The 15429-nt window shown below is 45.7% G+C and overlaps 1 protein-coding gene across 1 annotated transcript in view; it reads left to right on the plus strand.

Annotated features, from left to right (window-relative positions):
- Positions 1-658: 658 nt before the first annotated feature.
- Positions 659-15429, plus strand: part of LOC106526124 (protein NLRC3) — a gene marked incomplete at its 5' end in the record, with an annotated part of 25175 nt that continues 10404 nt past the window's right edge. Inside the window, 4 exon segments of the mRNA XM_014020610.1 lie at positions 659-825; positions 941-2798; positions 11306-11470; positions 15000-15173. Of these exon segments, the coding sequence (XP_013876064.1) occupies positions 659-825; positions 941-2798; positions 11306-11470; positions 15000-15173 (2364 nt within the window).

A 15429-nucleotide genomic window follows, 5' to 3' on the forward strand; every position in this document is an offset into this window, starting at 1 on the left:
CTTAAAACAAAAAACAACAGCCCATACAGGGGTCCCTGCGAGGCGGTCCCAAGATCAGAGCCGCTGCTGAGATGTGGAGCGAGGATCCAGCTCCAGCGGCCTGTGCACGGTCGGGGGGATACGTGGAGTCGTCCAGGTCTGGTGTCAAGGCTGAGGACCAAGCGCTGAGGATCGCTGAAGGTCACCAAAGGACACCGGACTTAAGGAGGATCAAGCGTCGGAGTTCGAGACCCCGAGGAACGCCGGACTCCGGGAGGATCGAGCGTCGGAGGTCGAGGACGCAAAAGGATGTGGTATGGAGGACGAGAGGATCACGCCCCCGCCCTTTCTGGCTAAGACTGCTTTTATTCTGAAGACTTGGTTCTCCACAATGCCCTGCCTTTAACTTTTAATTTTATAGACTGCCTTACCTGGCTTTAGTTGTTTTAAATAAATGCCATTCTGACTTTTATCTGACTCTTCTACTGAAGCTCTGCTCATAGTCCCTGCAGTATTTTTTAGTTAGTAATCTGCCACTCGGGTCCCACATGTACACCAGTGCAATTGTCAATCTGTCCAACATGGATCTGATGTCTTATTCAGATTTTATTCTGTTCCAGCTGCTGGAGGACCACATGCTCACTTATGTGAAGAACAAGCTAAAGAAGATCCAGAAGGCTCTGAGTCCAGACTACCCAGAATGCTTCGAGAGTCAGAGGGAGGATGAGGTGCTGGAGAGTACGGATGAAGAGCAGAGGAGGATCAACACAGATGCATTTATGAAGATCACGGTTTACTTCCTGAGGAGTATGAAGCAGGAGGAGCTGGCTAATCGTCTGCAGAATCGTAAGAGGATTTTGATTAACATTTAAACTGATGCAGAAATTAAAACTTCCTTATGATACTAAGTGATTGATTCAAGACATGCAACTTTTTTGTTAATTTTGTTTTTGTCATTCAGAACATTTAACAGCAGTTTGTCAACATAACCTTAAATCCTGCCTGAAGACAAATTTCCAGTGTGTGTTTGAGGGAATTGCTCAAGCAGGAAACCCTACCCTTCTGAACAAGATCTACACAGAGCTCTACATCACAAAGGGTGGGACTGGAAAGGTCAACGATGAACATGAGGTCAGACAGATAGAAACAGCGTCCAGGAAATCACACAGACCAGAAACAATCATCAGACAAGAAGACATCTTTAAACTCCCACCTGGAAGAAATGAACCAATCAGAACAGTGATGACAAAGGGAGTGGCTGGCATTGGGAAAACAGTCTTAACACAGAAGTTCACTCTGGACTGGGCTGAAGACAAAACAAACCAGGACATCCAGTTCATGTTTCCATTCACTTTCAGACAGCTAAATGTGCTGAAAGAGAAAAAGTTCAGCTTGGTGGAACTTGTTCATCACTTCTTTACTGAAACCAAAGAAATGTGCAGATTTGAAGACRTCCAGCTGGTCTTCATCTTTGATGGTCTGGATGAGTGTCGACTTCCTCTGGACTTCCAGAGGAACCAGGTCCTGACTGATGTTACAGAGTCCACCTCAGTGGATGCTCTGCTGACAAACCTCATCAGGGGAAACCTGCTTCCCTCTGCTAGGCTCTGGATAACCACACGACCTGCAGCAGCCAATCAGATCCCAGCTGAGTGTGTTGACATGGTGACAGAGGTCAGGGGCTTCAATAACCCACAGAAGGAGGAGTACTTCAGGAATAGGTTCAGAGATAAAGAGCAGGCCAGCAGGATCATCTCCCACATCAAGACKTCACGAAGCCTCCACATCATGTGCCACATCCCAGTCTTCTGCTGGATCACTGCTACAGTTTTGGACCACGTGTTGAAAACCAGAGAGGGAGGAGAGCTGCCCAACACCCTGACTGAGATGTACATTCACTTCCTTCTGGTTCAGATCAAAGTAAAGAAGATCAAGTATGATGGAGGATCTGAGACAGATCCACACTGGAGTCCAGAGACCAGGAAAATGGTAGAGTCTCTGGGAAAACTGGCTTTTGAGCAGCTGCAGAAAGGAAACCTGATCTTCTATGAATCAGACCTGACAGAGTGTGGCATCAATATCAAAGCAGCTTCAGTTTACTCAGGAGTGTTCACCCAGATCTTTAAAGAGGAGAGAGGTCTGTACCAGGACAAGGTGTTCTGCTTTGTCCACCTGAGTGTTCAGGAGTTTTTGGCTGCTCTTCATGCCCATCTGACCTTCATCAACTCTGGTGTCAACCTGATGGAAGAAAAACAGCAAACATCTATTATGTGGTCCAATTTATTTAAAAACATCCATCTCCATCTCCATAACCTCCATCGGAGCGCTGTGGACAAGACCTTAGAGAGTCCAAATGGACACCTGGATTTGTTCCTTCGATTCCTCCTAGGTCTTTCACTGCAGACCAATCAGACCCTCCTACAAGGACTGCTGACACAGACAGGAAGTAGCTCACAGACCAATCAGACTCTCCTACGAGGCCTGCTGACACAGACAGGCAGTAGCTCACAAACCAATCAGGAAACAATCCAGTACATCAAGAATCTGATCAGTGAGAATTTGTCTGCCGAGAAAAGCATCAATCTGTTCCACTGTCTGAATGAACTTAATGATGGTTCWCTAGTGGAGGAGATCCAACAGTCACTGAGTTCAGGAAGTCTCTCCACAGATGATTTGACTCCTGCTCATTGGTCAGCTCTAGTCTTCATCCTACTGTCATCAGGAAAAGATCTGGACGTGTTTGATCTGAAAAAATATTCTGCTTCAGAGGAGGTTCTTCTTAGGCTGCTGCCAGTGATCAAAGCCTCCAAAAAAGCTCTGTAAGTACATATGATGTGGGATGTTTCTAAATGCATGTTGCATGAAGAAGCACTCTCCTTTAGAGCCTGAAGGGTCTGGTCCTGTTTGGTGGTGGGGTCGGCGGGGCCTGTGTGGTTTGGACAGGTCAGCTGGCGTGGGTTGTTTCGAGATGGTATGGTCTTGAATTCCCAGTGAGTCTTAGTTTTCACTTTTTCAGCCTTTTGTCCCTTATGGGCTTTTGTATGGGTTTTTCACGGGACCTCTTCCAGCTGATGTATCTATGTCAAATATGTGTTCCTGGATGTGGATGTTGTGGGTCTTCTTCTTCACAATGGGTGTGCTTTTTGGGGGGGCTTTGCTTTTGCGGGGCTGGTGGGATGCATCTGCTCAGTGTGGGCTTTATGTGCATCTTGGGGCGGCTGTGGCAGAGTGAATAGGGGAGTTGTCCTGGAACGGGAAGGTCACCGGTTCGATCTCCTGTTCCAGCTGTCTCAGTTGTTGTGTCCTTGGGTAAGACACATGACCCCAATGCCTCTGATGTGTGTCCCATCAGTGTATGAATGTGATTGGCTCTCATTAGTCTCCATAGATGATTGTATATGTTAGCTTTGTAGAGACCTAATAGAGTGCTGTGTGAATGGGTAAATGAGGACACAGATTGTAGTGTGAAGTGCTTTGAGTATCCTGGTTGGGTAGAAAGGCGCTATACAATTACAGTCCATTTACCATCTTTTATTGTGGGCACTTTTGTTGTGTCTTGCCCTCTGCAAGGGCCAACTCTCTGTGTAGGTGGCCCTGTATGGTGTTCGTCCTGCTGTCCTGTGTGGGTTTGGCAGGGTTGATATTTATGGGCCATCTGATTGCATTGCCCCTCTCAGCCAGGGTTGGATGGCTTGTTTGCTGGGCGGTCCCTTGTGGATCTGGGGCTGATGGCTCTCACTATGTCCCTGTGGAAATATGGAGGAATGATAACGTCACTCTCTCTGTGGCATTAGTCCAGGGTGGTCTGTTTACTTGGCTTAGGGTCTTGGGGAGGGACTGCCTCTTTCACAGATTGTGCTGTGGCTCCTCTGTGGTACTCTATGGTTGGCTGCATTGTTGTCTTCCAGTGGGCAATGTGGTGAGCCAAGTGGCACATCATGGCTGAGTGGCTGCCTGGGTGGTGCTGGCGGTCTCAGATTGTCTGTATATAGGGTGGTGCATGTGCTTGCATTGGCTGGATTTTTGCATTTGGCCTGCCACTTGGGTCTGGTGTGGCTTGTTAGCTGACTCAGTGTTGGTATGGGGTGTGTTCCATTGTTATGATTGCCTGGTTGTGGCTGTGGTCCAATGTTGAGTTTGGGGTTGGGTTTGTGGGGTGAGCGATAGGGTGAATGGTGATGTGCATTGGGGACTGTCGCTCTGGTAATTCTGTGTCAGTGATTCAGGAGTGTTTGGGCATGTTGATCATGAGTCCCCTTTGTGTAGTGCACAGCTGTTGTGGGGGTTGGTTTCTTTGTTGAGGTGGTGGTGTTCTCGGTGGTCTATGTCTGTGACTATGCAGACTCACCCAGCAATGTCTCCTTTGTTGGGATTCAGTGGCTTCTTTGAACGGCGGGCTGGCTGTGGGACTGAACATCAAGATTTCAATTATATTCAATTTCAAAAATACTTTAACGATGTCCTGATGCATCTTTAACGATTAACTTTAACTTTAACTTTAACGATCCCAGAGGGAAATTTAGGTGTTGTTGTAACTCATTTAACCAAATAGTTATTGTAGATGCTGATGGCTGTGGGCAGGAAAGATCTTCTGTAGCGGTCTGTTTTACAGCGAAATTGAAGAAGCCTCCAACTGAAGACACTTTGTTTTTCTATGACAGTCTGATAAAGAGGATGGTAAATGGTACTGAACTCATAGAGCGCTTTTCAAGTCCCTCCAGACTCCAAAGTGCTTTACACTAGCAGGAATTCACCCATTCACACTCACATTCACACACTGATGATGACAAACTACATTGTAGCCACAGCTGCCCTGGGGCACACTGACAGAAACAAGGCTGCCATTCTGACCACCATCAGTAGGCAAGGTGGGTGAAGTGTCTTGCCCAAGGACACAACGACTGAGACGGCTGGATGGGGGATTGAACCAGATACCTTCCGGTTCCAGGACGACTCCCCTAACCACTTTGCCACAGCCACCCCAGGATAGTCAGGGTTGTCCACAATGTTCTTGATTTTATGTAAAAGCCTTCTTTGCACCATCTCCAGAGATTCCACAGTCGTCTCCTGAACAGAACCAGCCTTCTTTGTCAGGTTGTTTAGCCTTTTTAGGTCCCTGGCTCTGATGCTGCTGCCCCAACAGATGACAACAGAAGAGATGACGCTCTCAACAAACGACTTAAAGATCTGCAGCATCTTGCTGCAGACATTGAAGGATCTTAGCTTCCTCAAGAAGTACAATCTGCTCTGTCCTTTCTTGTAGACTGCTTCACTGTTGAGTCTCCAGTCCACTCTGTTGTCCAGATGAACACTGATGTATTTATATTCCTCAACCACCTCCACTTCTTCTCCCATGATGGAAAAAGGGTTTGATCTGACACTATTTCTCCTGAAATCTACAATCATCTCCTTTGTTTTGTTCACATTKAAGATGAGATGATTGTTCCCACACCATGTCACAAAGCGGTCCACTAGCTCTCTATACTCAGCTTTCAGTCCATCTCTGAAAGCATCTCTGATACATCCAACGACTGTAGAGTCATCCGAGTATTTCTGTAGATGACAGCAGTCTGACTTGTGCTGGAAGTCTGAAGTGTACAGTGTGAAAAGGAATGGTGAGAGTACAGTCCCCTGTGGTGCTCCTGTGCTGCTGACCACCTGGTTAGTCTATTTGTTGGGCAGTCTTGATCAAGGTGATTGTTGAGGCCTCCACCTGAGTCTTCTAGAGTTTCAGACAAAGCATCTCAGGCTGAATTYTGTTAAAAACACTGGAGAAATCAAAGAACATGATCCTTACAGTGCTGCCTGCATTGTCCAGATGACAGTGGGTTTGCTGAAGTGGGTGTATGATGGCGTCTTCAACTCCACGGTGATAAGCAGACTGCAGGGGGTCCTGATGTGTGCTTGTTTGCTTACTCAGGTGGGTCAACAGGAGTCTCTCCAGGACCTTTATTGATGTGGGATGTCAAGACAACAGGTCAATAGTCGTTGAGTGCTGATGGCTAAGTTTTCTTTGGTACTGGAACCAGACAGGATGTCTTCCACAACACTGGAACCCTCAAAAACAGTGGAACCTTCTCTTGTGGATGTAGAAGAGTCCATTACTGAGGTTGATGATAAAACATCTGAAGTTTGACAGGAAAGCTGTGGGTCAAAGGAGGGTGGGATGTCTGTTTGGCTGGGGGCAGGAAAGGAAGAATATGAGCTTGTTCCTGAGCTAAACCTTTTGAAGAATGTGTTCAACTCATTTGCTCTGTCCAGACTTCCATCCATCCTATTCTCCTTTTGCTTGAAACCTGTGATCTTCTTCACCCCTGACCACACATCTCTTATATTGTTGTTTGTTTGTTTGTTTGTTTGTTTGTGTGTGTGTGCGTGTCCTTATTTTTCCTACATCATGGGGCCCACTTTCAAGGAATATGCAGCCTCGTGGGGTAAGGGTGCTCCTTGTGGGGCCCAGGCTTTGGGCCCCACAACTTCAGAGGCTGATTTTGGCTGTGGGGGTTGGGTTTAGGACCAAGGTGTGAATTGAGTTTAGGTTAGTTTTAGGGTCAGGTAGGTACTTGTGAGGTTAGCCTTAGGGTTTGTGGTCAGGGTTAGGATATAAAATTACCAAAAAATGAATGGAAGTCCATGGATGGGCCCCACAAGGATATAAAAACAAGTGTGTGTGTGGGGGGGAGGATGTGTCTTTCCACACCTCTGTTTTCTGTTTGTCATTTGGGGTTTGAGGCCGAGAGGATGGGCGGAACTTCTTTTCGGGGCCTGGGCTGTGGGTGGGCCCTGGGCCTTAGTGGGGTGCTGGGGTCAGGGCATGAATTCAGATTCTCCTGAATTTTTTGGATCATGGCTCCTGGTTGGTGGCCTGGTGGTCGGCGGCACGGTGGTTCAGTTGGTAGAGCTGATGCCTCTCAGCAAGAAGGTCACCGGTTCAAATCCTGGTCCAGGGACCTTTCTGGGTAGAGTTTGCATGTTCTCTCCGTGCATGCGTGGGTTCTCTCCGGGTACTCCGGCTTCCTCCCACAGAGGAGGTTAGGTTAATTGATAACTCTAAGTTGTCCCTAGGTGTGAGTGAGAGAGTGAATGTTTGTTTGTCTCGTTTGTCTCTATATGTGTCCCTGTGATGGACTTGCGACCTGTCCAGGGTGTACCCCGCCCCTCGCGCTGTGACTGCTGGATATGGGCACCAGTGACCCACGCAACCCTGAAAAGGAAGAAGCGTGTACAGAAAATGGATGGATGGCTCCTGGTTGCCATGGTCGACTTTCTAGCCAGAGTGCCCACCCGGGTTAGGGGGGTGGTTGGCTGGGGTTGTGTGCCTGGCCATCGGCAGTGTGCAACGGAGTTCAGAAGAACGGCTTCACTTTGGGAGGGGGACTGGCCTATCGATGTGATGTGGTGTTTACAATGGCACGGTGCTAAGCACGGGGATGCACTGCCAGCATTGTTGGATGCCTTTAGGGTCCATGGCGTTGGGTTTGGTGGGAAAGTCTAGTCCTTGACCCAGGGCCAGCAGCCTAAGCAGAGAGGCCCAGACTTCCCTCTCCCTCTGGTGGGAAAAAAGAGCAGAGATGCAATCCTAAAGCCACCAAAATGGATCCTTTCAAAACCTTGGCTGCAACTAGAAATTCTGTCCATATAAATTTTGAACAGAATTGGTAACAAAGGGCAACCTTGGTGGAGTCCAACTTTTCAGGCTGGTTTACACTTCTTGTCGCACGTTCTTTACCACCCGCTGAGTGAAAAAAATTTGTGCAACTTCTGTCTGCACTCCCACTGCTATCCCCCGGTGACAGCTGTCCTATACATTGCCCCCAGTCAGCACTCCGAGACGCGAAGGATGCGGAATGGAGTGTGTGATTGGTTCAGAGTTTGTGGGCGTTTTTGTGCTGTGTGAAACTGCTATCCACTACTCGCTACCAGAAGCCTTTTTTGTTTCTAAACATGGATAGTTTTGAAGAGAAACTCACCGAGGTGGTCCGGAGGTACAACCATAATGTGTCCTATACTGTGTCAGTGTGTGCTGAAGGTGAGGGGAGATCCAGTGGGCAAAATAAATAAATAAATAAATAAATAAATAAATAAATAAATAAATAAATAAATAAATAAATAAATAAAAGATCTGGTGGGCAAGTTCCTCGAAAKGAGCAGCGGACATTTGAAAATAGGAGAAGTGTTTTTCGTCATCCATCTCCCGCACAAGCTAAACTCGCAACTAGCAAGTTTTTTTTTAGCAACTAGCAGTTATTTACATGCTAAGCTAGCATGTGATGACTGCGGTGGGAGGGCAGAGGGAGGGATTACTATAATGTATCCCCCACGTCTTTTCCCAGTATAAACACTGAATGATGTCGGTGACACGCAATTACGTCATCGCTGGTCCGCAGCCGCACGTCTTGCATGAAGTATAAACAAACATTCACTGGAACGAGCCTGACTTACTGCCAGCAACGCAGAACAAACTCTAACACTGGTTTTACAGGGGCCTAACAGCCCATATTAATGGGCCTGGTACCCCATACTTCTGGAGTACCTCCCTCAAGACGCCCTGAGGGATACAGTCGAACACCTTCTCCAAGTCTACAAAACACATGTAGACTGGTTGAGCAAACTTCCATTCACCCTCCAGAACCGTGCTGTGGGTGTAGAGCTGGTCCAGTGTTCCACGACCAGGACCAACACCACACTTTTCTTCTGAATCTGAGATTTGACTATCCAATGAACGCTCCTCTCCAGGACCCCTGAACAGATCTTACCAAGGAGGCTTAGGATTGTGATCCCCCTGTAGTTGAAACAAACTCCCTTTTTTAAATAGGAGGACCACCACCCTGGTCTGCCAATTCAGAGGAACTGCTCCCAGTGTCCATGAAATTATTGTAAAGTCGTGTCAACCAACACAACCTCACAACACCCAGTGCCTTAAAGGGATCCATGATTAGTTGTAACATTAGACTTTATTTGATAAACATATATTTTAACTGTAAAGACTGTCAATATACTGTAGGCTGCTTGGTTTTTATAATTTTTTTAACTAAAAGTTTAAAAATATTTTACATGGACGGAACCATTTTATTTACACGCAAAGCATTCTGGGTAAATGATGACGTCGATCGGTCGTCTGTGTGATGCTGCTAGCGATCTACAGTATATCCACCCTGAAGGTTAATCTTGGACAATATCTGATGATCGGCTTTTTTAAATGAAACCAAAGAGCGTTGACAGAGAGGAGAAGGTAGAAACGACTCAGCCTGCAACTGAAAATATGGATGGAGGATCTCAGTTTAGCTTGTTAGCTTTAGCGTTAGCGCTGAGCTAATACATATAAGGCAGTATAGCATCAGTGCTAAAGCTAAAGCTAACAGGCTAAGCTGAGGTTCTTCTTCCATCAAGCAGCTCTGTAAAAGAGCCGATCATCAGATATTGTCCAAGATGAACTTTCAGGGCGGATATAGCTCGCGCACACCAATGACCTATCCACATCACCATTTACCCAGAATGCTTTGTGTGTAAACAAAATGGCTCTGACCATGTTAAAATATATTTAAATACATATTTTACAGTTAAAATAAGTGTTTATCAAATAAAGTCTAATGTTACAACTAATCATGGATCCCTTTAAGGAACTCAAAGCAAATCTCATCCTRCCCCTGGGCCTTGCCATTGAAGAGCTTGTTTACCACCTCTGTGACCTCAGCATCAGATTGGAGAGCCAATGGTGGACCAGAATCATCTGGAAGCCGTTTGGAAGTTGTTCTCCATGGCCTCTCTGAACTCCTRCCACACCCAAGTTTTTGCCTTAGCACCACCCAAGCTGCAGTCTGCTTGGACTGCCGGTACCCATCAGCTGGGTCCAGAGTCCCACAGGCCATAAATACCTGATAGGATTTCTTATTCAGCCTCACAGCATCCCTCACCGCTTCTGTCCACCAGAAAGTTTGAGGGTTGCTGCCATGACAGGAGCCAACCTCCTTGTGGCCACAGGTCTTGTAAGCTGCTTCGACAACATGGCCCACTAGGACTCAATGTCACCCACCTTCCCTGGAACATGTTCAAAGCTCTGTTGGAGGTGGGAGTTGAAGCTCATTCTGATGAAAGTCTCTGCCAGATATTTCCAGCAGACCCTCACTATACATTTGGGTCTACCAGGTCTGACCGGCATCCTCCTCCACCAACGGGGCCAACTCACCACCAGTTAGTGATCAGTTGACATCTCTGCCCCTCTCTTCACCCAAGTGTTCAAGACATGCGGCCACAGATCAAATAAAACAACAACAAATTTGATAATCGAACTCTGGCCCAAGGTGTCCTGGTGCCAATAGCACATATGAACACCCTTATGCTTGAACAGTGTGTTTGTTATGAACAATCCATGATGGGCACAGAAGTCCAATAATAAAACACCACTCTGGTTCAGATTGGGGGAGGGGCGTTCCTCCCAACCACACCCTTCCAGGTCTCACTGTCATTGCTCAAAACTTTTGAAATCCCCCAGTAGAACAAGGGAGTACTTATGAGAAGCGCTCTCCAGCACCCCTTCCAAGGACTCCAAAAAGGGTGGGTAATCTGAACTGCTGTTAGCCGCATAGGGACAAGCAACAGTCAGGACCCCCCCCCCCCCCCCACACACACACACACACACACACACACACACACACACACACACACACACACACACACACACACACACACACACACACATATGCGGAGGGAGGCTACCTTCTCATTTACTGGGGGAAGGAAATAAATAAATCCCCAGGAGTCATCTCACAGAAAGCTCTTTCAAAAGACACCCCATACCATCACTGGCATGTGTACAGACCACCTTGGCCCATTCACAAAGAAACATGGAAGAGGAAGGGGGGACAGAGACACCCTGCTTCTGTAGATAGGACAGAAATGGAAAAGCTGACTCCTGAGAAGGTGGGCCGGTGTAGTTCTGACTGATACTTTCGGCAACCACGTAACTTTGGGTTTCTTTAATCAAAAATTCAGATATGAACTTTTGGTGTTTTTTCTTTTCTTTTTTTTTTCTTTTTTTTCTTTTTTGAGCTCTGCAAGTTCTACTTGGCACAAATACCGGCTAAAATTATCAAGCAGATCAGATACAACCATAGGCTGTGGATTTATTAAATCAAAACACCAGATTTAAACTTTGTGTTTTTTGAATGAATGAAATAAGAATTGATCTGGTGCCCCCATTTTTATTATGAGCTAACCTAACTGTATCAGAATGGAGGTAGTCATTATGACCCTTCTGTTTTATCACTCGCATTGAATATAATACTAATGTTTTTACAGATTCCTTCTTGCCTTATTTCCTCTTCAGATTGGGTGACTGTACCCTCCACAAGGAAACGTGTGAAGCTCTGTCCTCGGTTCTTAGCTCCCAGTCTTCCAATCTGAGAGAACTGGACCTGAGAATCCATAAATCCGGATTGAAACCTCTGTCTGATGGACTGCAGAGTCCAAATTGTAAACTGGAAATACTCAGGTCAGTTTTTTTCTGCTGCTCTGACAGATTTCTCTACTGTTTCAGTTTCAAACAGTCTCCGAGATACAAGTATCGTAAACATTTTCAGCAGTTTTTAAAACGTCTAAATAATTCTTTCATTTTCTGCTAATCTAATATGGGATCTCTGGCTAAAATAAGTAATAATAATTTGAAAGTTATTAAATTACATCAATAAACCAACTATTTTTTACTGACAAAGGTCTGCAAAAATGTAGAATATGACAAATTTGACACCTAGAATGCAGGCTGGGTAATGATTAGATCTTGGCTAGTAGACACAGTACTTTCAAGGTTAGCAGTACATCATATAACTGTGGCACACCACCTAAATGCACAGGACAACTCTGGGGTTGGTAATCAATAATTTGAAACCTTGTAAATTGTGTATGCCTGTGTAGGCATGCTCAATGTTAGTATTTTGCAATGTGGTGGTTTGTTGAAATACACTTACAAACCCAAGAACTTAACCGACTCTGACAAGAAGAGTTCTACTCCTTCCAACTTTGGAGGTGAGTAACCTTTCCTTGACTTCTAATGAGTGAAAAAACCTATTTTGTCTCATTTGGATTGAGAGAAAGTTCCTGCTCCCGGCACCATATGGACACTATGTTTAGTCCTCTCTGTATTAGATAACATACAGTACACAGACAGAAGTCTTCTATAAGTATGACTAGGTCAGTAGCGTACCCTTGTTTGTGGAGTCTAGATCCATTCAACTCATTTAGTAGGCTGTCAATAACCAAGAGCCAGCACGGGGACAAAATAACTCCTCCCTGTAGACAGCCCTGTCTGAAGTTAAGTTATCGAACAGTCTCCCAGAGTTGACAATGCTTTTCTTGTCCTCAGAATGAAAACAAGCCAACTTGTAGTTGTCTCATCCACGCCTTTGATTGAAGGTGCTCTATAGGTACCCTTCTATGGTTCCCCCTGTATGTCCAGAAAGGGCTGCATTAAATTCTCAAATCAGCAWCATTTAGGGCTGTTTCTATAGAAAGACCTGCCTGATATGCATGTTGTTTAAGACTTAAAGGTGATAGCATTAAAATACCATCGACCTATCAACCTCTCCATTCCCTTCATCAGGAAATATGGTATGCTGATGGGTCTGAAAGATTTTGCTTCTCTATATGTTGGCTTGCCATGTTTGGGCAGAAAGACGACCTTTGCTGTTTCCACCCAACTAGAACATAGCCATTTGCTAGACAAGCAACATACTTCTAATTATTGTGTCCAGAAGCAAGTCTGTTCCACAATGAAGAAAAACTGGGAAAATTTCATCTGGACCACAAGCTTTAAATGGGTCCATCTGTAAAAGGAGAGACAGAGACAGGGCAGTGGTAAAGACTGCCTCCTGTGGCTCAGTATGTGCTAGTAACCTCTGCTGACTAAAAATAAACACAAACAGCTGACCTGGTTGAGATTATAAGTAAGCTCAGGATATATTTTCTATTTTATTGATGGGGAGGAATAATTTAATCATTTTAATTAATCAAGGGAAGGATGTTAGTTTGGTTTCCTTGATGTGCTGTCACGCTTAGGATAAATACAGACACATAGTGCCATAATGCAAACATACAGGGTTTTTGATTAGAACTTTCCTTAACGTTCACATGACTGGTTGTCATGTGAAATGGGGGAATTGAAGAAATTTGTTGGTTTGTTTACTACTGACTTTTAAAAAGCACAACACATTTTATAGTCTTTTCTTAGGTAAAACCTGATATAGTTTTATAAAGCATTGTGTGAAAGTGTTTGTGATTAAACTGGTGATTTTATGTACAGACTGGTCTGAGTGGCTGTCACAGATGGCTACTCAGAGCGGAAGGTACATGCTAGAAGTAGCTACATGCCTGAACATATATTCAACACATAATGACTGAATGTAAAGAAATACTAGCCAAAACAGAAACTATGTCAAGAGAATTTGATCCTGGAGTATAGCGTTCCCCAACTTCAGTGATGATGTCACAAGTAACAGGCGGGGTCAAATTCTGAAGAAAGTGTTATAAGTGACACGACTTCAGGATTACGGGGCTGATGCATGGTGAGAGCAGAGACACTCAGTAAACTTGCATTCAGCCCAGTGATGCGTGGTTGTATAACTCTTTTCACATTCAAACAGTCAACTGTTTACAAACACGCATTAAGGTAAACGAACACGCCTAAATTATCTATTATCTTTCATGTCTGTCCATTCGTTTTCTTCCGCTTATCCGGGGTTGGGTCGCGGGGACAGCAGCCTAAGCAGAGAGACTCAGACTTCCCTCTCCCCAGCCACTTGGGCCAGCTCATCTGGGGGAATCCCAAGGCGTTGCAAGGCCAGCCGAGAAACATAGTCTCTCCAGTGTGTCCTGGGTCTTCCTCTGGGTCTCCTCCCAGTGGGATGTGCCCGGAACACCTCACCAGGAGGCATCCTAACCAGATGCCCAAGCCACCTCAACTGGCTCCTCTCGACGTGGAGGAGCAGCGGCTCTACTCTGAGGCCCTCCTGGACGACTGAGATTCTCACCATATCTCTAAGGTGGAGTCCAAACACCCTGCAAAAGAAACTCATTTCGGCCGCTTGTATCTGCAATCTCCCAAAGCTCGTGATCATAGAGGAGGGTAGGAACATAGACCGACTGGTAAATCAAGAGCTTCGCCTTCTGGCTCAGGTCCCGCTTCACCACGACAGACCGGTACAGCGCCCAAATCACTACAGATGCAGCACTAATCTGCCTGTCAATCTCCTGCTCCATTCTTCCCTCATTCATGAACAAGACTATGAGGTACTTAAACTCCTCCACTTGGGGCAGGACCTCCGCCCCGACCTGGAGAAGGCTCCCTACCCCTTTCCAGCTCAAGACCATCGTCTCTGCTTTAGAGGCACTGATCGTTGTCCTGGCTGCTTCACACTCAGCTGCGAACCACTCCAGTGAGAGCTGGAGATCACGATCCGATGACACCAATAGGACCACATCATCCGCAAAAAGCAAAGACACGATCCTAAGGTCACCAAAATGGATCCCCTTAACACCTTTGCTGCGCCTAGAAATTCTGTCCATAATAGTTATGAACAGAATTGGTTTTAATGGGTCAAACATATTAATTGCCCATTGCTTTTAGTAATAACAAATGCAGCTCTGCTCCAATCGTCCTCTGTTGGATTTGAATCAGTAACTGTGACAGGCTGTGAAGTCTTTTCTACCCCAGGAAAGTTTACCTGGAGAAGATGCTGAAGTGAACTTGCTTGTGTGACTGGTGCTTATTCTGGTGGAAATATGAAGGATAGATGCTGACTGGATACTTTCTGAGAAGCTTGWAAAGCTTAGAAGAGGCACTAGGCCCTCTTCACAAAACTTTGTCCAAGAAAGTAATGGTCTGGGTTAGGCTAAAGAAATTAATAGAAAACCATAGTGTCCAACTAAAGATATGAATACTTGTGTGTATGTACAGTCAAATTTTGATCCCAGTCAGCTTTAGTTTCTGCCAAGTTCTCCCAGAGTATCTGTCTTGTTTGTGTCTGCAGGRTGTCAGGCTGTCAAATCACAGAGGAAGACTGTGATTCTCTGGCCTCAGCTCTGAAGTCAGACCGCTCCCATCTGAGAGATCTGGACCTGAGCTACAATCATCCAGTGGACTCAGGAGTCAAGCTGCCGTCAGCTAAACTGAAGGATGCAGACTGGAGTCTGGACACTCTCAGGTATATAGAGACCTGCTGCAAACACACAATATCTGATAGAGGAAGAAGATCTGGAAACTTTTCTCTGTTCTTTATTCAGCTCTCTCTTTCATATTCATACCAAATACAAGGTTTGTATGAACAAACAGTTGAGTAGGAGTAGGGGGGCTGGGCGATACGGCCTGGAATCAATATCACGATATATTGAGCAGTTCACCTCGTTAGCGATAAATGCACAATAACACTTACCCCCTCCAACACACACACACACACACAC

The sequence above is a fragment of the Austrofundulus limnaeus genome, unplaced genomic scaffold (genome assembly GCF_001266775.1).
Source record: "Austrofundulus limnaeus strain Quisiro unplaced genomic scaffold, Austrofundulus_limnaeus-1.0 Scaffold260, whole genome shotgun sequence".
In the NCBI taxonomy this organism is placed as follows: Eukaryota; Metazoa; Chordata; class Actinopteri; order Cyprinodontiformes; family Rivulidae; genus Austrofundulus; species Austrofundulus limnaeus.